The sequence below is a fragment of the Tursiops truncatus genome, chromosome 14 (assembly GCF_011762595.2).
Source record: "Tursiops truncatus isolate mTurTru1 chromosome 14, mTurTru1.mat.Y, whole genome shotgun sequence".
NCBI lineage: Eukaryota > Metazoa > Chordata > Mammalia > Artiodactyla > Delphinidae > Tursiops > Tursiops truncatus.
In genome coordinates, this window is record NC_047047.1 from 70,483,203 (window position 1) to 70,504,051 (window position 20,849).

The 20,849-nt window shown below is 44.0% G+C and overlaps 3 protein-coding genes across 9 annotated transcripts in view; 2 read left to right on the forward strand and 1 right to left on the reverse strand.

Moving 5' to 3' along the window:
* The window catches only part of UBXN2A (UBX domain protein 2A), a 38,956-nt gene extending 37,066 nt beyond the window's left edge, over positions 1-1,890 (reverse strand). The window contains exons 1-2 of one of the 5 annotated variants that reach the window (XM_033838956.2): positions 1,437-1,884; positions 1,225-1,311 (exon numbers count right to left, since the gene is read on the reverse strand). In XM_033838956.2, the coding sequence (XP_033694847.1) occupies positions 1,225-1,311; positions 1,437-1,491 (142 nt within the window). In that variant the 5' untranslated portion in view covers positions 1,492-1,884. Of the gene's footprint in view, positions 1-591; positions 672-789; positions 931-1,224; positions 1,312-1,436 lie in introns of those variants that run through there. The other 4 variants (XM_019943171.3, XM_073791564.1, XM_019943173.3 and 1 more) reach the window with 4 other exon arrangements.
* On the forward strand, positions 597-13,889 carry LOC141276353 (uncharacterized). Its single transcript, XM_073791565.1, has 2 exons — positions 597-1,324; positions 13,637-13,889. Exon 1 carries the CDS (start codon positions 597-599, stop codon positions 1,203-1,205), a length of 609 nt encoding a protein of 202 aa, XP_073647666.1. The 3' UTR covers positions 1,206-1,324; positions 13,637-13,889.
* Positions 13,890-17,358: 3,469 nt separating this feature from the next.
* The window catches only part of ATAD2B (ATPase family AAA domain containing 2B), a 150,914-nt gene continuing 147,423 nt past the window's right edge, over positions 17,359-20,849 (forward strand). For all 3 annotated transcript variants that reach the window (XM_019943168.2, XM_019943169.2, XM_073791563.1), the window contains exon 1: positions 17,359-17,947. In XM_019943168.2, the coding sequence (XP_019798727.1) occupies positions 17,732-17,947 (216 nt within the window). In that variant the 5' untranslated portion in view covers positions 17,359-17,731. The remainder of the gene's footprint in view (positions 17,948-20,849) is intronic.

Here is a 20,849-nt window from a genome sequence, read left to right on the forward strand (position 1 = left end):
GCCCAGCCGCTCCGCGGCATGTGGGATCTTCCAGGACCGGGGCACGAACCCGTGTCCCCTGCATCGGCAGGCGGACTCTCAACCACTGCGCCACCAGGGAAGCCCTACTATTACTTCTTTTAAATTTATTTTTTTGGTCGCCTTTCAGCATGCGGGATGTTAGTTCCCCCGACTAGAGGAGGAACCCGCGCCCCTGAAAGGGAAGCGCGGAATCTTAACCACTGGACCGCCAGGGAAGTCCCACCTGTCTTTATTTTCTGTGATCTCGAATAAGTACGAAGGAAGCAACGCTGGATGCCACACTAACGTTCGTCATTGCTAACAAGTAACAAACTGCAAATAAAAATCGGACACAGAAAAAAAGAAATTAAATATAAAAACAGAGACCATCTAGCCTACAAAAGTGAGCTGCGGGAGGCAGCTAATGAAGTTACCGAAGAAATGTCCACCCCAAACAGACATGCTCTGGATTTCTGTACTGCACTTCTGCATTTTGAGATTAGAGAACTCGAAGTTTCCGAGCGCTCGCAGAGAGAGAAAACCACCGTGGTGCTTTCCCGGAGTCCGCCGCTCGGGAAAGCCGCGCCTCACCTGCGATGACCAGGAGTCCCGCCCCGGCCGTCGCGCGACTGTGCCCTTTCGGGGTCACAGACGCGAGCACCGAAACCGAGACAAAGACCGGGTGCGGCGACTCGGCCCGACCCAACGACCGCCACCGCCCCGCCCGGGGAACGCCCGCCCACCCCCGGCGGCCGGCCCAGGAGCGCGGCGCGGCCCCAGGAAACTCACCTCCGGGCGCGGCCGCTGGAGGGGGCCCCGCCGCGCCGTCGCCTCGCGGCCTCGTCCTCAATTCGCTCAGGGACCGCGGGCGCCGCCGCCGCCGCGCCGCCGCCCCTCACACTGGGAGCACTACTGTCCCCAGACCCTCTCAAGCTCGGCTGCCGCGCCGCTGCAACCCTGCGCGCCTCCCTCGGTCACTGCCGCCCGGCGCCGAGGACGCGCCGAGGCCGGCTCTGCGCAGACCCGAGAGCGCGCGCGGGGCCGCGGGGGACGCGCGGGGGCGCGCGGGGGCGGGGCTGGCGGCGCCGGCCGCTTCGGGCCGCAGCGTTACCCGCGCGAATGGCGGCCGCCGCTTTCTTCCCGTGGGCGCTGCTGCTCCTTGCCTCTTCACCCGACGCGGGAAATGCAGAGAGCTACCTACCTGAGAACCCAGCATCAACTTACCTCCGTACGTCGTCAGCCGCTGATTGAATCCGTGGAGAGATTTACCTGCATTCTGACCATGTTGAACTTCACCTGAGACCTGTGATTCTGGAAAGCGAAGGTTAAAAAAAAATTCTCCCATCCTTTCATGCCCCTGAAAGGGCTGACAGCAAGGAAGAAACCACCCTTCCCCACGTGGTTTAGATAAGACTCAGGGATGCCCCCTTGTTTACCTATGACAAGGTCAGACATAGACCCTCCAAATGCCCTTTTTTTTTTTTGCCTCATAAATGATTAGCTTTACTTATTGTTCTCACTGACCAATCTGGACAAAATACCAGCTACCTTGTTTTGACCAAACTTAAGCTTCTCTCCTTCCTCCAGGCTCCTAAACTTTGACCCACCCTCATCCTGATCCAGCGTACAAGCCCTCCTTCACCATCACTCCTGAAAAATAGGCTGACCTCCATGTAAACCACTCTGATCTGCCACGCGATCACTGCCACCTCCACCCACCCATTCCACTGTGCCCCACACCCAGTTCTTTGTAGCCTTTGTTCGCTCCTCCCTATACAAGAAGGGCCATTTTCTGTCTGACCTTGGAGACAGTTGCAGACTTCACGGTCATAGCCTTGCCCTGTGGCGATGGTTGTTGCCTCATCCCCCAAACCCCATTGCAGTAGTTCCTTTTCCTCTTCTTGGAATAAACCTTTCCAATAAAGTCTCTCTTTATCTAAATCCAGGATTTTTTTTTTGACAATTGAACATTCTCCCCATTGTAATTGTCCTCCAGCCTTATTTCAGTAGTCTTCCCCCTCCCCCCAATAATCCTTTCAAATATAATCTCTATTTCATATTTGTTTTTACGTGACAGTTTTTTTTTTACATAAATACTTGGACAAAACATTTATTATTGTAAACTAAGGGACATTTGTTACAGCAGGAATATTCTACTGGGTTAGGCAGTTCAGTGAAAGGTGCATCCTTTGTTCCTTTGTTCCTCCCTCCCTCCCTTCCTTCCTATTTCTTTCTGTCTCTATCTCTCTCTCTCCCTTTCTATCTCTCTCCCTCTCTATCTTTTTCTTCCTTTTTTCCTTTTTTTTAAAAAATAAATCTTGGAATATACTTGCTTCACAATACTGTGTTAGTTTCTGTTGCACAACAAAGGAAATCAGCCATATGCATACACATGTCCCCGTATTGCCTCCCTTCCAGCCTCCCTATCCCACCCCTCTAGGGCATCGCACAGAGCCCATCTCCCTTTTACTTGATAGTTTTTAGTGCTGGAATTCAGATTGATACTGGGCCTCACCTACAGGCCCCTGCCATCCCCACACAGGTAAAGGCACCCTCTGAGTCTTTTGAACTCTTCTTTACGAGAGCAATTCTGGGATCCCGTGGTGAGTTCAGCTTCAAACCAGTTCTCCAGAAATCTTGTCTGTTGAAGCCACTGGTAAGGAGTTACTTTGATTCCTTAGGGCAAAGAGACTTTTCTATGAATGGCCTTGATGTGAGGCCTCTTCTTTTTCCTGTTCTTTTTTGTCCCAGGACCATTTGATAAAGAAAGGACTCTTCCCTGGTCAAAAATCAACTGACCCTAGATATGTTGGTTTATTTCTGGACTCAAAATTCTGTTCCATTTATCTATATGTCTGTCCTTACACCTGTGCTGTTATCCAATGGGGGTTCTGCTGCTTGCCGCTTACAAAGTCAGTTACATACTCACAAATGTTGGTAGTGTAAGGAACGGCACCAAGAAACGGAGGAGAGCTTAAACAAGCTTTACTTGGGCCCGCTCCTGGGCGAGGTTCACTGGTCCGAGAGAAAGGGGCCAGAGAAGTCGCGCCCGGGCGAGGGTTTGGGCAGAATTTATAGGGGAAGAAGGGAAAGGGGTGTGGTGAATCCGAGAGGGCGCAGGTTATTCCTTATTTGGTGGTCTCTTCGCAATATCCAGTGCCGGTTGCATCCGTCTTGGGATCGTTAGTCTCGCCCCTCGAAAGGCGGGAAGGCTGCTCCGGGTGGAAAGTCTCCAGGTCAGTTCCTAGAACTGGGTGGTCCGGAAAGTCTCCACGTCAGTTTCTGGAAGTGGGTGGTCCGGAAAGTTTCGGTCTGATGCAACCTGTGAGTCTGATTGCGTTCCCCTGCCTCGGGCCAGCTGGCCTTACAGGTAGCAAAGGAAAGGTGCCTCTAATCAGAATGCTGGGCACTTCCCTGGTGGCACAGTGGTTAGGAATCCGCCTGCCAATTCAGGGGACACGGGTTTGAGCCCTGGTCCGTGAAAATTCCACATGCCATGGAGCAACTAAGCCCGAGAGCCACAACTACTGATCCTGCGCTCTAGAGCCCGTGAGCCACAACTACTGAGCACACGTGCCACAACTACTGAAGCCTGCATGCCTAGAGCCTGTGCTCCTCAACAAGAGAAGCCACTGCAATGAGAAGCCCACGCACCGCAACTAGAAAAGCCTGCGTGCAATAATGAAGACCCAATGCAACCAACAATAAAATAAATAAATAATAAATGAATTTATTAAAACAAAAATCAGAATGCTGGCAATCTGGGGTGATGGTGGACTCAAGGTCCCCCAAAAACCACCTCCGAAAATTCTGCTCAGCCATGAAAGTTTTAAAGGGAAGGAGAGAAGTAATCTCAGTTAATCATTGCGATATGGGGTCAGAGTCGTTGCCATCCCCCACCTGCCTGCAGGCTCGTTGACTTCTTGTGATCTTCCTCTAGATGTTATACAGCTTGGTTCACACAGTTTGGTCACACAGTTTGTGCGGGAGATTACTGAAGGGGAAGCTAGGGGAGAGATTTGGTCATCTGTTAATTACTTATTCTTTATTTCGACTTCTTTGATCTATGGAAAGAACTGACAAGTTAGGCAAAGTATTGTGTGATTAAAAGATTTGAAAGGTGTGTGTGGGCCAGAGATGAGTAGAGCATGGGGGTTAAAAATTAGTTATACTATAGCTTTGCTAAAATGACAAGAAAAGGGGCTTTCTGCTGAGGGTGATCTCCTGCAAAGAGCTGCTTACAGTACCATAATGTTTTTGTTTTTTTTTAAGATGTTGGGGGTAGGAGTTTAGTAATTTATTTATTTATTTTTGCTGTGTTGGGTCTTCGTTTCTGTGCGACGGCTTTCTCTAGTTGTGGCAAGCGGGGGCCACTCTTCATCACGGTGTGCGGGCCTCTCACTATCGCAGCCTCTCTTGTCGCAGAGCACAGGCTCCAGAGGCGCAGGCTCAGTAGTTGTGGCTCACGGGCCTAGTTGCTCTGTGGCATGTGGGATCCTCCCAGATCAGGGCTCGGACCCGTGTCCCCTGCATTAGCAGGCAGATTCTCAACCACTGTGCCACCAGGGAAGCCCCCCATAATGTTTTAATTACTGTAGCTTTATAGTAGGTTTTTAAATCAGGAAGTGTGAGTCCTCCAACTTTGTTCTTTTTAAAAATTGTTTTGGTTATTCCAGGTCCCTTGCAATTTAAGACCAGCTCTTTCTTTTCTGTAAAAAAAAAGAATTTTAGTAGGAATTGCTTTGAATTGGTAGAGCAATTCGAGTATTGACATCTTAACAGTGTTAAGTTTTTTCAAACCATGAATATGGACATCTTTCCATTTACTTATGTCTTCTTTGTTTTGTAGTTTTCAGTGTACAAGTCTTGTACCTCCTTGGTTAAATTTATTCCTAAGTATTTTATTTTTATTGATGCTGTTCTGAAAGGAATTGCTTTCTTAATTTCCTTTGGGATTTTTCATCATTAGTGTATACCACTGATTTTTGTGTGTTGATCTTGTATACAGCACCTTTGCTGAATTCATTTATTAGCTCTGATAGTTGTGTGGGTTTTAAAAAATAGGTTCTTGGGAATACGCTGGCAGTCCAGTGATTAGGACTCCACGTTTTCACTGCCTGGGGCCCGGGTTCAATCCCTGGTCAGCGAACTAAGATCCTGCAAGCCGTGCAGCATGGCCAAAAAATAAAACAAATAAAAATTTAAAAATTTAAAATAGATTCTATAGTATTTTGTACATACAAGATCACATCATCTGTGAATAGAGATAGTTTTACTTCTTTCTAATTTGGATGGCATTTATTTATTTAAATTTTTTGCCTAATTATTCTGGCTAGAACTTCCCATATAATTTTGAATAGAAATGGCAAAACTGGGCTTCCTTGTCTTATTCATAACCTTAAGGGGAAAGCTTTTAACCTTTCACCATTGAGTATGATTGCCCTTTCTCATGTTGAAGAAACTCCCTTCTAGTCATAGTTTGTTGAGTGTTTTTATCATGAAAGTTTCTTGGATTTTGCCAAATACTTTTCTGTGTCAATTGAGATGATCATGTGTTTTTTTTTCTTCATTCTATTAATTTAGTGTATTACATTGATTGATTTTTTTCAGTGCAAATCTGTTTATTGGTTTCCTATTAATCTTTTAGTTGGGCATCTGGGAAGGGGGTATTAGTACATCTGTAGTTAACCTTCTATTTTAATCTGCTTAACTATATTCAGTGAATGATCTATTTTAATGCCCTTCCATCTTGCTTGACATCTTGGACTTAGATCTAGGTATACTTATCTTGTGTAATATCTAATAGATAGAGCTCATGGTCCCAAGACCATTAACAAACAGTCCCTTTTTTTCTTACAAATTTGGAATGCTACCTTATATACCAAATCCCCATCAATGCTGAGGATTGTTCTGGGCCCTGTATTCTGGGTCTGTGTTCTGTTCTGCTGATCTATTTTTTGACTTCTGTTAACAATAGAACAATAATCAAAATACTGTAGGGTTTTTGTTATTGTTTTGGTTTGGTTTGTTTTTTTACCATTTTTTTTTTTTTTTTTTTTGCGGTACGCGGACCTCTCACTGTTGTGGCCCCTCCCGTTGCGGAGCAGAGGCTCCGGACGCGCAGGCTCAGCGGCCATGGCTCACGGGCCCAGCCACTCCGCGGCATGTGGGATCTTCCCGGACCGGGGCACGAGCCCGTGTCCCCTGCATTGGCAGGCAGACTCTCAACCACTGCGCCACCAGGGAAGGCCTACCTTTTTTTTAATATGATCTTTTTTTTTAAGAAGCTCAGTTGCTTTTTTTGTTATTTTATTGTTTATTTTACTTTTGGCCGTGTTGGGTCTTTGTTGCTGTGTGCGGGCTTTCTCTAGTTGTGGCAAGCAGGGGCTACTCTTCATTGTGGTACACGGGCTTCTCATTGCAGTGGCTACTCTTGTTGCGGATCATGGCCTCTAGGCGTGCGGGCTTCAGTAGTTGTGGCTCGCGGGCTCTAGAGCACAGGCTCAGTAGTTGTGGTGCACGGGCTCGAACCCATGTCCCCTGCATTGGCAGGTGCATTCTTAACCACTGTGCCACCAGGGAAGTCCTTTTTTTTTTTTTTTTCTTAACCATTTTTAAGTGGCATTAAGTACTTTCACAATCTTGTGCAACTCACCACTATCCACTTCCAAGACTTTTTCATCACCCAAACAGAAACTCTGTATCCATTTTAACAATAACTCCTCAATCCGCTCCCCCATTCCTCCAGCCTCTGATAATCTCTTTCTATCTCTATGAAGTTGCCCTATTCTAGGTACCTCTTATAAGAGGAATCGTATCATATTTGTCCTTTTGTGTCTGGCTTATTTCACTTAGTTTAATGTTTTACAAGTTCATCATGTTGTATGATATCAGAATTTCATTCCTTTTTATGTTAAAAATATTCCATTGTATGTATACAATATATATCACATTCTGTTTATTCAGTCATCTGTGGATGGACATTTGGATTGTTTCTACCTCTTGACTATTGTGAATAATGCTGCTGTGAACATTGGTGTACAAGTATCCAATTAAGTCCCTGCTTTCAGTTCTTTTGGGTATATACCTAGACATGGAATTAATGGATCATATGGTATTTCTTTTCCTTTTTTAAAATATTTATTTATTTATTTAGGCTGCGCCAGGTCTTAGTTGCAGCATGCGTGATCTTTAGTTGCGGCATGCATGATCTTTAGTTGCAGCATGCGGACTTCTTAGCTGTGGCATGTGAACTCTTAATTGTGGCATGCATGCATTATCCGACCGGGGATCAAACCTGGGCCCCCTTCATTAGGAGCACAGAGTCTTACTCACTGGACCACCAGGGAAGTCCCCATATGGTATTTCTATGTTTAATTTTTTGAGGAACTGCCAAGGTGTAAAATAAGTGCAGCATTTTACGTTCCAGTCAGCAATGAACAAGGGTTTCAATTTCTCCGTATCCTCAACACACTTGTTATTTTCTGTTTTTGTTTGTTTTTTATAAAATAGCCATCTTAGTGGGTGTGAAGTAGTATCTCATTACAGTTTTGATTTGTATTTCCCTAGTGACTAACAATGTTGAATATCTTTTCATGCGGCTCTTAACTTTTGTATATCTTATTTGGAGAAATGTCTAATGAAGTCCTTTGCCCTTTTTTTTTTTTTTTTTTTTTTTTTTTTTTTGCGGTACACGGGCCTCTCACTGTTGTGGCCTCTCCTGTTGCGGAGCACAGGCTCCGGACACGCAGGCCCAGCGGCCATGGCTCACGGGCCCAGCCGCTCTGTGGCATGTGGGATCTTCCCAGACCGGGGCACGAACCCGTGTCCCCTGCATCGGCAGGCGGACTCCCAACCACTGCGCCACCAGGGAAGCCCAGTTTTTGTTTTTTTCTTAAAGATTTTTTTGATGTGGACCATTTTTAAAGTCTTTTATTGAACTTGTTATAATATTGCTTCTATTTTATGTTTTGGTTTTTTGGCCACAAGGCATGTGAGATCTTAGCTCCCCCACTGGGAATCGAAGACACACACCCTGTATTGGAAGGTGACATTTTTAAAAAAAATAAATTTATTTATTTTATTTATGGCTGCATTGGGTCTTCATTGCTGTGCACAGGCTTTCTCTACTTGCGGTGAGTGGGGGCTACTCTTCATTGCGGTGCACGGGCTTCTCTTCTCATTGCGGTGGCTTCTCTTGTTGCAGAGAACAGGCTCTAGGCACGCGGGCTTCAGTAGTTGGGGCACTCAGGCTCAGTAGTTGTGGATTGCAGGCTCTAGTGCAGAGGCTCAGTAGTTGTAGCACACAGGCTTAGGTGCTCCGTGGCACGTGGGATCTTCCCAGACCAGGGCTCAAACCTGTGTCCCCTGTATTGGCAGGCGGACTCTCAACCACTGTGCCACCAGGGAAGCCCCGGAAGGTGACATCTTAATCACTGGACTGCAGGGAAGTCCCTGATACACAAGTTTTTAATTTTGATAAAGTTCAGTTTATCTGTTTTTTCTTTTTTTCCCCTTGTGCTTTTGGCAGAAACTATTGCTAAATCAAATGTCATGAAGATTTTCCTCTATGTTTTTTTCTAAGCATTCTATAGGTTTTGCTCTTACATAAGGTGTTTGATCCATTTTTTATTTATTTGTTTGTTTATTTATGGCTGCATTGGGTCTTTGTTGCTGCGTACAGGCTTTCTATAGTCGCGGCAAGCGGGGGCTACTCTTCGCCGTGATGTGTGGGCTTCTCATTGCGGTGGCTTCTCTTGTTGCAGAGCACGGGCTCTAGGTGTGCGGGCTTCAGTAGTTGTGACACGTGGGCTCAGTAGTTGTGGCTCACAGGCTCTAGAGTGCAGGCTCAGTAGTTGTGGTGCACGGGCTTAGTTGCTCTGTGGCATGTGGGATCTTTCCGGACCAGGGCTCAAACCTGTGTTCCCTGCATTGGCAGGCGGAGTCTTAACCACTGTGCCACCAGGGAAGCTCCTTAAATTTAGATTTAAATAGCCATATGTGGTAGTTATCATATTGGAGAGTATAAAATACTAATGTCACCAATTCTGATTTTGTCTAATGATTCAGTGTTCATAAAATGTGTCATGCTTCTTAGAAATACCGTCTCTTGGAACTCATCTTATACTTATGGAATCAGTACCAACTCTTCTCTAAGGACCTCCTTATAGAGTTACAGTGTCTACCTTAACTTCATCAGAAGTAAAGCAAAAAAACAAAAAAACCAACTAATTTTGTCCTTGCTTATCCTTTCAGTTAAGTCTTTATATTCTATTATCATTATTTTCTGTTCTTATTTTTATCAATACTTTCTCCCAGTCTGTGGCTTACCACAGCAGTGAAAGTGCCAAGTTTTAATCACTGGACTGCCAGGGAATTCCCCATGGCTTGCCTTTTAATTTTCTTAAAAGTGGTTTTCAAAGTGAAGGCCCAATCTATCAACTTTTTCCTTAATAGTTTATGTTTTGGTGCCCTTTTTTTTTTGGCCATGCCCTGTGGCATGCAGGATTTCAGTTCCCTGACCAGGTATCAAACAAGTGCCCCCTGCAACGGAAGCATGGAGTCTTAACCACTGGACTGCCAGGGAAGTCCCATTTTGGGGTCCTTTGTAATAAGACTTTGCCTACCCCATGGTAGGGTTTTTTTTTTTTTTTTTTTGCGGTATGCAGGCCTCTCACTGCTGTGGCCTCTCCCGTTGCCGAGCACAGGCTCCGGAAGCGCAGGCCCAGCGGCCATGGCTCACGGGCCCAGCTGCTCTGGGGCAGGTGGGATCTTCCCGGACCGGGGCATGAACCCATGTCCCCTGCATCGGCAGGCGGACTCTCAACCATTGCGCCACCAGGGAAGCCCCAAGGTAGGTTTTATTGTAAAAAATTTATAGTTTTGGCCTTGTGTTTAAGTGTGTGATCAATTTGAAGTTATTCTTTCTACATAGAATGAGGTAATGGTCAAGGCTTCCCCGCCTCCCTTGCCACAGGGATATACAGTTGTTCTATTGTAGAATCATTAATTGAAAAGCCTATCCTTTCTCTCTTAATTACCTTGTCCTCCTTGCAAAAATCAATTAACCATATATGTGAGTTTCTTTCTGGACTCTATTCTTTTCCATTGAGCTATTTGATTATATATCTACACTATATTATTATACCTTTGTAGTAAGACTTAAAATGAAGTAGTGTAAGTTCTCTATTTTTGTCTTTTCCTGATTGTTTAGGTGATGATTCAGTTTCTCAATTTCTACAAAATGTCTGCTGGGATTTTGACTGGGATTGGCTTGGATCTGTTGATCAATTTGGGGATAATAATTTTCATCCTAACAATATTAAGTCATCTGGTAAATCTCTCCACTTATTTAGATCTTCCTTTTTTTCCTTAGCAGTGTTTTTTAGTTTTCAGTATATAGATTATATATTGTTCATTACAACTGTACAGAAATAAATTTTTTATAAATTGATGCCTTGTGACTTTGCTAAACTTTATCACATATTAGACCTACTAGTTTATTTATTTATTTATTTATTATTATTATTGTTTTTAAGATTTCCCATGAGATTATCATAGGACATAATAGTTCCTTCTTCATTTCCAAATTATATACCTTTTATTTACTTTTCTTTACTATTGCATTGCCTAGGACTTTCAGTCCAGTGTTGAATAGAAATGATTAGAGCAGACATCCTTGCCTTGTTCCTGAAATTAGGGGGAAAGAAATCAATTTCACCATTTATTATGATGCTGGATATAGGATTTTTTTTTTTAATTATTTTTGGCCGTGTCGGGTCTTAGTTGCAGCACGCAGGACCTTCGTTGAGGCATGCGGGATTTTTCATTGTGGCATCCGGGTTTCTCTCTAGTTGTGGCACACAGGCTCCAGGGTGCGTGCACTCTGTAGTTTGTGGCACGCAGGCTCTCTAGTTGAGGTGTGTGAGCTCAGTAGTTGTGGCGCGCAGCCTTGGTTGCCCTGCAGCATGTGGGATCTTAGTTCCCTGATCAGGGATCGAACCCACGTCCCCTGCATTGTAAGGAGGATTCTTTACCACTGGACCACCAGGGAAGTCCCTGTGGTGCTCTTTATAAGGCTGAGGAAATTACCTTCTATTCCTACTTTACTGAGTTTGCTAAAATCACAAATAGATGTTGAATATGTTAAATGTTTTTTTAGATCTACTCAGATGACCTTATGGTTTTTCTTCTTTATTGTGTGGATATGATGAATTACACTGATTATTTCAGTTTCAAATGTTTAACCAATCTTGTGTTCCTGGGGTAAATCCCACTTGGTCATGATTTATCAGTCTTTTTATATATTCATGGATTTGATTTCATAATATTTTGTTAAGGAATTTTTTTGTCTCTCTTTATATATGTATAATAATTAGTTTGTGGGTTTATTTTATGCTATTGGTTTTAATATAAGGGTTATGCTGACTTTGTAAGTGAATTGAGAAATATTTCTTCTATATTCCAAAAGAATCAGGGTTAGGGTTAGGATAAAACTGGTATTGTTTTTCCTTACATATTGGATAGAATTCACCAGTGAAGTCATCTGGGACTGGTGTAACATTTGTGGAATAGTATTTAATTACATATTTAATTCCTTTAATTAATAATATGGGTATTCAGGTTATCTATTTCTTTATGAGTGAACTTTAGTAATTAGTTTTATTTCAGGTAATTTGTCTACTTTACCTATGTTTTGGAACTTACTGGCATAAAGTTAAGTTGTTCCTTATTATTATTATTTTCTTTTTTAAAATAACTTTTTCTTCCTTATTATTTATTAGTTGTCCCTTTAAAGTTTATAGTAGAGGTTGGCAATTAGCAGCCTGTGGGCCAAATCTAGTCTGTGGCCTATTTATGTACATTTGTGAACTAAGAATGGTTTTTACATTTTTAAAGTATTGTTAAAAAACAAAACAAAACAAAGCAAAACAAAACAAAAAAAGCAAGCAAAAAACCAAAAATCAAATCAAAACAAAGAGTATGTGAAATACACCATGGGTGGCCTGCAAAGCCTGAGATATTTACAAACTGGCCATTTATAACAAGAAAATAGTTTGCTACTTGAAGTCTAAGATCTTGAGTGATGTTTATACTTCATTCTTGAAATTTGTAATTTGGGTCTTCTCGCTTTTTTTCCCCCTTTGACTGGTCTGGCTAGTGGATTATCTTTACTTTCTCTCTTTCTCTCTCTTTTTTTTCCTTTTTACAGAAATGAACCTTTTTTATTTTATTTTGGGCGTGGCACACAGCTTGCGGGATCTCATTTCCCCAACCAGGGATTGAACTTGGGCCTCTGCAGTAAAAGTGACAAATCTGAACTAATAGACCAGCAGGGAACTCCCAGGAATCAACTTTTGATTTTGAATTTCTCTATTATTTGCTTTCTATTTTGTTTTATGCTGTCATATATATGATTTCCTTCCTTCTGCTTAAGTGTAATGCCTTTGAGATTCATACATTTTTGCATATATTACTAGTTAATTCCTTTTTATTGTTGAGCAGTATTCCGTGTTGGATGTACCAAAGTTTGTTTAACCTTTGACCTATGAGTGACTTTTTTTTGGCTATTACAAATAAAGCTGCAATGAACTATGTTATACAGGTTTTTATGTGGATATAATTTTCATTTCTTTGGAATAAATACACAGGGTTGCAATAGGGACTGTATTGTTAAGTGTATATTTAAATTTTTAAGAAACCATCAAACTGCTTTTCATATTGGGATTTGCTGTACCATTTTGCATTCTCACCAGCAATGAATGAATAATCCAGTTTCTTTGCCTCTTCACCAGCATTTGGTATTGTTACTATTTTTTTTAGTTTTTCTAACAGGTGTGTAATAATAACTCATCATGGTCTCAATTTGCATTTCACTATTGGTTAATGATGTTGAAATCTTTCTTTTTTTCAAATATTTTATTTATTTATTTAATTTGGTTGTGCTCTGTCTTAGTTGCGGCACGCGGGCTCCTTAGTTGTGGCATGTGAACTCTTAGTTGTGGCATGCACATGGGATCTAGTTCCCTGACCAGGGGTTGAACCCAGGCCCCCTGCATTGGGAGCGTGGCGTCTTAACCACTGCGCCACCCCTGAAAACTTTCCGTATGCTTATTTTCCATCTATATATCCTCTTACGTGAAATAACTTCTGATCTTTTCCTCATTTTCTAATGGATTGTTTTTTTTTTTTTGCGGTACGCAGGCCTCTCACTGCTGTGGCCTTTCCCGTTGCGGAGCACAGGCTCCGGACGCGCTGGCTCAGTGGCCATGGCTCACGGGCCCAGCCGCTCCGCGGCATGTGGGATCTTCCCAAACGGGGGCACAAACCCGTGTCCCTTGCATTGGCAGGCGGACTCTCAACCACTGCGCCACCAGGGAAGCCCTGGATTGTTTTTTTCAATGCTGAATTTTGAGAGTTCCTTTTATATTTAAGTGAGTCCTTTGTGAGATATGTGGTCTGTAAACATTTTCTTCCAGTCTGTTGTGTGGTTTTTATAATCTTTACAGGGTCATTCACAGAGCAAAAGTCTTAAATTTGATGAGCTCCAAGTTATTGGTTTTTTTCTTGTTTAGGTCATGCTTCACCTCTAACTCTAATCTTTTTTATTTATTTATTTATTTATTTATTTATTTAGCGGTACGTGGGCCTCTCACTGTTGTGGCCTCTCCTGTTGCGGAGCACAGGCTCCGGACGTGCAGGCTCAGCGGTCATGGCTCACGGGCCCAGCCACTCCGCAGCATGTGGGATCTTCCCGGACCGGGGCACGAACCCGTGTCCCCGCATCGGCAGGCGGACTCTCAACCACTGAGCCACCAGGGAAGCCCTAATCTTTTTATTTTTATGTGTTCTATCTCATTCTTTTAAAATTTACTGTCATTTTTGCTTAATAATATTTTCTAATCTTTGATGTATAGTACATATCTGAACATAAAATTGTGGGTCTCATTCTGTTGTCTATTCTTTTGTGCTGGCTGGCTTTTTGTGTGTGTATGTGTTAGCTATTTTTGATGATTTTTTTTTTTTTTTTTTTTTTGCGGTACTCGGGCCTGTCACTGTTGTGGCCACTCCCGTTGCTGAGCACAGGCTCCGGACGCGCAGGCTCAGCGCCCATGGCTCACGGGCCCAGCCGCTCCGCGGCACATGGGATCTTCCAGGACCGGGGCACGAACCCGTGTCCCCTGCATCGGCAGGCGGACTCTCAATCACTGCGCCACCCGGGAAGCCCTGATGATTTGTTTTTAACTGAGTCATATTCATGAGTTTTTGTATATCCTGTTGAAGCTGCATTCTTTTGGAGATAATTTACATTTGCCTTTGCTTTGTGCTTAGGATCACTTTTGACTTAAGCCTATTTCAATTATCGTCCTGAGGTTTTTCATACCTATCAGATTTGGTGACTTTAGCCTGTAAATCTGAGGATCCGTTTGTTGTTTTGAATTCTTAAGGGATATTTTTTTGCCCTCTCATTCTTAGTGTAAATGTTGGGAAAGGCAGTTCTTGCAGCTTCCTGGAGATTAGTGATGGGAAGGTTGGTTGGTTGATTTCTTTTTTTTTTTTATAAATTTATATTTATTTTTGGCTGCATTGGGTCCTCGTTGCTGCGCGTGGACTTTCTCTAGTTGCAGCGAGCAGGGGCTACTCTTTGTTGCAGTGCGTGGACTTCTTATTGTGGTGGCTTCTCTTGTCATGGAGCACAGGCTCTAGGTGCATGGGCTTCAGTAGTTGTGGCACGCGGGCTCAATAATTGTGGTGCATGGGCTCTAGAGTGCAGGCTCAGTAGTTGTGGTGCATGGGCTTAGTTGCTCCGCAGCATGCGGGGTCTTCCCGGACTAAGGCTCAAACCCATGTCCCCTGCAATGGCAGGCGGATTCTTTACCACTGTGCCCCCAGGGAAGTCCCAGTTGGTTGATTTCTAATTCACCCTTATACTTAGGTGTATCCTTTTTTGTACCAGGATTTTGCAGGGTTATTACGTTAGACTCTGTAACTTGAGCAGGTTCTGGACTATGTCTTCTGTCTTTCCTATCTCCTGTAGGCAGAAGAAATAGAAGATCAAATTCACTGGAGTTGAGCAAATGTACTGAAAGTGAAAGCTGTCTTTAGAGCTTTGCTTGCTTTTCTGAGTTCCTGCTGTGACTTAGTTTTTGGTCTAAGTATTCCTTAGTATCTTGCCAGCTCATACAGTTTTTTAAAAAAATTTATTTATTTTTGGCTGCGTTGGGCCTTTGTTGCTGTGCGCGGGCTTTCTCTAGTTGCAGTGAGCAGGGGCTACTCTTCGTTGCAGTGCGCGGGCTTCTCACTGGGGTTGCTTCTCTTGTTGTGGAGCAAGAGCTCTAGGTGCACGGGCTTCAGTAGTTGTGGCACATGGGCTCAGTAGTTGTGGCTCGTGGGCTTAGTTGCTCTGTGGCATGTGGGTTCTTCCCGGACCAGGGCTCGAACCCATGTCCCCTGCATTGTAGGTGGATTCTTAACCACTGCGCTACCAGGGAAGCCCTCATATAGTTTTAAGTAAAGTTTAAAAACGATTTTAATTGATTTTTTCAATTATTTTCTTCAGGTCATACTGTGTAAAACAAGCAACTCCTTCATATCTTTTTCAAGCTTTCCTTTCTTTTGTCCATGTTTCCTTTCTCCATTTTGTGGTTCAAGATGCATCTCAGGAGTCATCACCTCTCAAAAGCTCCCTGCTTGAATTAGAGGTCTCTGCCTCATTCTTTCTTTCCTTCCTTCCTTCCTCCTTCCCTCTCTTTCTTTCTTTCTTTTGTCTGGCTGGCACAGCCTGTGGGAATATTAGTTCCCCAACCAGGGATTGAACCTGTGCCCCCTGCATTGGGGGCTGGGAGTCTTAGCCACTGGACGGCCAGGGAAGTCCCTCTGCCTTATTCTTTCTAATCACATTGTTCTGCAGCTTACTGGTTCCTTGCCTGTCTCCATTCCCTCCTTGTCTGTGACCTCTTTGAGGGCTAGAACTATGTTGTTTTCAAAAAATCTCCATTTCCTGGCCTGACAGAGTATCTAACAGCAATTGGGGTTAGAATAAACATTTGTTGTTTGTAAATGCTATAGGTTATCATAACCTGAATAACAATCTGGCTTTCTCAATTTAGGACTACAAATACAAACACAGAAACAAAGGAAGAAAGCACTCAAGTCCTTTGTGTGCTAATTTGCATACCATACACCTCTTCAGGACACTTCAAATACTACTTAAGGCCAGCCTCTTTCTTCAGGAAATGAAATTCTTTATCCTGTTCAATGATCTCATAGGTAATTGACACAGGAAAACTCAGGTCTTCCATTACGAGGTCTCCACACCCAAAGAGGCCGGTTTTAAAGTGTGGGGGAAGTGTTCTGGGGAGGGTGTGGTATGCAAATTAGTGTAAGAGGGACTTGTCTGCTTTCCTGGAATCTATTCTGATTCCCCAACAGAAAACCTATTTCCATTCCCATTGCATTATGCAGTTTTGTTGACCAACTGGGAGCTTGGATGGGTGGAATTTCAAATTTTGATGCAGCTTGTTGATTTTTACAGCACTGTTCTTGAGTCTTCAACTTTTCTTAGCGAGGCAATTTTTGGAAATGAACATAATTCTACTTACAGCATAGCTTTTCATATTAATTGCGTCCCTTAATCTTTTTCTTTGAAAGTTAAATCACACATTTTATCTCTTTGTATTCAGCTTTTTGTATTCTTAATTCTTGCGCGGGCGGGGCAGCAGTGCTAAAAGGAGGTTTTTAGTACGAAGAATTCACTCTTCGTGACTACGCCTTAGGTCTGGCTAAGGTTATAGAAATCGTCAGTGCCTTGCTTTGTTTAAAGAGGCAGGGTTCTAGCGTTTGCTCTTTCTTAAGCTTATCGTGTGCCAGATACGGCACAGATATATTTTATCTCAGTTATCATTCACATTTTTACAGCCGTGAAAAGTACAACTCAAGTTCAGTGTCTTGCCTTGGGTATACCTGGGATTCCAACTCAGGTCACAGCGCCCTCGTCTTCACCGGTCCCCCTCCATCCCCCACCTTTTCGGGTAGTTCCTCGCTCCATCGAGGCCACCTGGGATGACGCTGGGGGTGCGGGGGTAGTCGGTCCTGGCCGGCTACGAAGACTCCACGACCGACTACACGGCGCTAGCTAGTCCCGCGCGCATTCTGGTTTTTCCCATCCCCCCACTCCCTAGGCGGCCGCCAGACCTGGAAACCATAGAGCTGAAACAGCCCAGAGCGTCCCTTCCGTGGCCGCCGAGCGCTGACGGCGCGCCGTTGGGCGGGGCCTACTGGCGGGGCGGGGGAAGAGGGGGGAGAGCCGGCAAGGGAAGGGCTGGCCGGCCTTGCAGCGCCCCGCAGCGGCCAAGTCGGAAGAGGTCTTGTCGGCCCTGCGGCGCTGGAGCCCTGACGCACGGAGCTCGAGAGCGAGAACGGGAGAGAAAGGGGTAGAAATGGCGGCTCCGCTTGGCTCCCGCTGAGTAGGTTGAAGCCGGCGGAGGGTCTGAGCTCTTGGCCTGGAACATCGCTCCCGCCTCCCGCTACCTGCCTTCGCACGCCGACTTCCCTTCCTCTGCCCTTCCCTCGCCTGTCCTCGTCTGCGCTGCGCAGGGTCCGGGTCGTCTTGTCTTTCCCGGCCCGGCTCCACTAGCCCTGACTGCCCGGCAGGCGGGCCGGCCTTCCTCGGCTCTCCCCGGCGCGGCGGGCGCCGCGGGCGCGGCGTGGACCCCGTCCTCCTGGCTGAACCATGGTGAACACCCGGAAGAGCTCTCTGCGGCTTCTCGGATCTAAGTCGCCTGGGCCCGGGCCTGGGCCTGGGGCCGGAGTAGAGCCTGGGGCGACCGGAGGCAGCAGCCATTTCATCTCCTCTCGGACCCGCTCCTCCAAGACCCGCGCTGCCAGCTGCCCCGCCGCCAAGGCCGGGGGAAGCGGCGGCGCCGGCGTCGCTCTGGATGAGGCCCGGGTAAGAGCGCGGCAGCCCGAGTCCGGAGGCTTGCGAGTCGGCCCGGCCGCCGGGGCTTTGTCTGGCCAGGTTGGGGCAACAAGCCTCCAGTGGAGACCGCTCGGGCGGCCGGAGACCGGGTCTGGGGGTGCGTTGGAGGATGGCAGCCGGCTAGGTAGGGCCACGACAGCTTTGCTGGCCCCGCTCTTTTGTGTAAAGAACAGGACTTGAGTCCAGGGGAGAGGGCTATGGGGGGGGGGGTGTCTTTTCGGGGAACATTAGAACAGCCTGCTTTCCGTGTCCTTGTCCTGCCTGAGAGGGGAATTCTAGGGGAGCAAGAGCGAAGGGCCAGAGTTCCCGGGTGGAAGGGTTGGAGAGGAGAAGTGAAAGTTTTATGCGGTGTCAAACCCTTCCTGTAAGTGTGAGAGCTCCTGCCGGTGTCTAACTCCAGCTTACTCTCAAACTGTTTGGGGGTGGTTCAAGTTTGTGAGGAAGTGAACGGAGAGCTCCGGTTGGCAGCCAGGCAGGGATGGTGAAAAAAGTTTGGAGCTGCTCTGACACCAACTTTAAAAACAAAATCAACACTATCGCCTCTCCAGGCAGGAGCGATCAAACGTGATGTTTAGCTGGAGAATCAGCCAGCCAGCGAACCAGGGTTCTAGTAGGGACTCGGTAGAGCTTTCTAGTAGAGCCTTCAGATCACAAAAGCGGCACGTCGAAAGAAACGTGTCGAATATTATTTATAGTAGGCACTATCATCTCCAAATTGTTTGGTGTCTTGGATGTCTCCATTTTTGCTTTGGGAATAGTTTATAAAAGGTGAATTAACACCATCGTCCTACTACTGCGAAAGTGACATTTGAAGAAGACCGGTGATGATTTAGTATTTTTTTTTTAAAGTGGTAGATCTTGAAATTTATTACAGGGTAAGGCTCTAAGCTAGCACGTATGTTTTATCACTTTAAAGGAATTGATAAGGTTGTGTTATGAGATTGGTTATGAATTCAGAAAAGAGTGTTGCATCTGTCTAGAGAGAGGCTAATTTTCTAAGAGTAATTTGACTGGAACTTGTTCATTTAACATAGTCCTTTAAATCCACATCATTTTATTATTCTTAGGGGAGGAAAGCAATATTTCATTTTCTGTAGGAGTCTACAAGATTATGTTGGCATACAAATACAAATTATGTACAAATTATATTAAATACAAATTATAAATACAAATTATGTATTTTTTTCTCTGTATCTTATACTGTTCTGACACTAATCAGAATGAACCAAGGCAAATACAATAGACATATTTTACTGTACTTATCTGAAATATGTTGTATCTTTGAAAATATAATTGGCCTTTATTTTGCTAAAAATCTGGAACATATTTTAAAAATTGCTTTATGAGTAGACTTATTTTGGAGCTTATAGCTAGCTCTCTTAGGTGGAAATAAGAAAGCTAAATCTGAAAGTTGTGCAAACTATTCAGAATAATTACAGACTTTCTGTAGAAATTATTGCAAACATGTACAGACTTTCTGTAGAAATTATTGCAAACATGTACAAGCTTACTGACTTTATGAAGCTAACATATATTTTAAAATAAAAGTAATTTAAGAAGGGTTTGTCCTGTATCCTTAAGGACAAGTAAAATATTTAGAGTGTAAGCATTTAATTGTATAATGCTATGAATGCCTAGCCTATTAGAGCAGTGTCTCGTTTATGTGAATCAATTAGCTCATCTGTCACTGATCATTTTGTGGTCCCGTTTTTGAATTCATGGATATTATGCTGTCCTTACCCCCTGAGGAATAAGGTGAGGTAATTTGTCAAGCAGCTGTTATGGAGATGTTAAAAGGCAAGGAATCAATAATCTAATGTAGAAATGAACATGGGGTAGCTTTTCAATTGCTAGAAGAATGAAAGATATTAGAGCTCTTTCTAGAAGGATACTAATGAAACTTTGTTTCAAAGGTCTTTTTAAAATGTATTAAAAGACCATGAACAACAGGCCAGTGGAGAGTTACTTTGAAACATTTGTTTTTCAGTTTTAAGAAGGTTGATATTTTGACCCTAGTAGATGATGGAATGATCTAATTGCTTTCTCCGAGAAATTTAAGAGATTTACTAATCCTATGTTGTGATTGGTCCTTTAGAAGAACATAAGTTATAATTCTGAATTTAAGTTTATGTATATTTTTGAAGCCGGTTGTATATTTCCTTGTTGTATATTTCTGAAATGGGTTGATTTGAGTTTGGTAAGCTCTTGCTTTCAAGTTTGTTTTATGTTACAAGAATTTAGCACTCCTGATTTACCCTTTCTGGTGTACCTAAAGGCACCCTCTGTGTCTGTGGTGTCTTAGACATTTGCTGTCATCTGTAAAGACTTATTTGGTGGAAAATGGGTTGCTCATGTCGTTGCTTTAGGACGTTGCTTTATTTTTGTAGGAAGAAATGTATTCCTCTTGATACGATATAAATTGAAGAGGTTCCCTTTTTTCTGTTTTTGTGTGATATTCTTCACTTTACAGTTGATGCTGATTTCCACCCACCCCCTGGCCCTGACTCTTTTTAGACTATTTCATCCACTGTGTCTAGAGACATTTTATTTGCTCTAAAAAGCCTTAGGACCACGATCTGTCATAGCTTTGCTTTCCCCCCAAGTGTGTGTAGGGTGGGGAAATACACACATGACACATTCTGTAGGTTATTGGAATGATTTTTTTGTGCCTATACTTTAATGTCAAGTTGACTTGTGCTCTGCAGTTAGTTGTATAATAATTACTGCTATATATTGATACTTGGCTTTTTTGTTTGTTTAACATGTATAAAACTTCACCTCTTTTAGGTTAACCTAAATGTCAGTAATTAGCATTTATTTGCTTCACCTAAGAGTCACTCTCGGCAAACTAATACTGTAGTCACAGAACTGG

Excerpts from the sequence above, each read along its gene's own strand:
- LOC141276353 (XM_073791565.1), top strand. The coding sequence starts at position 597 with ATGACCAGGAGTCCCGCCCCGGCCGTCGCGCGACTGTGCCCTTTCGGG.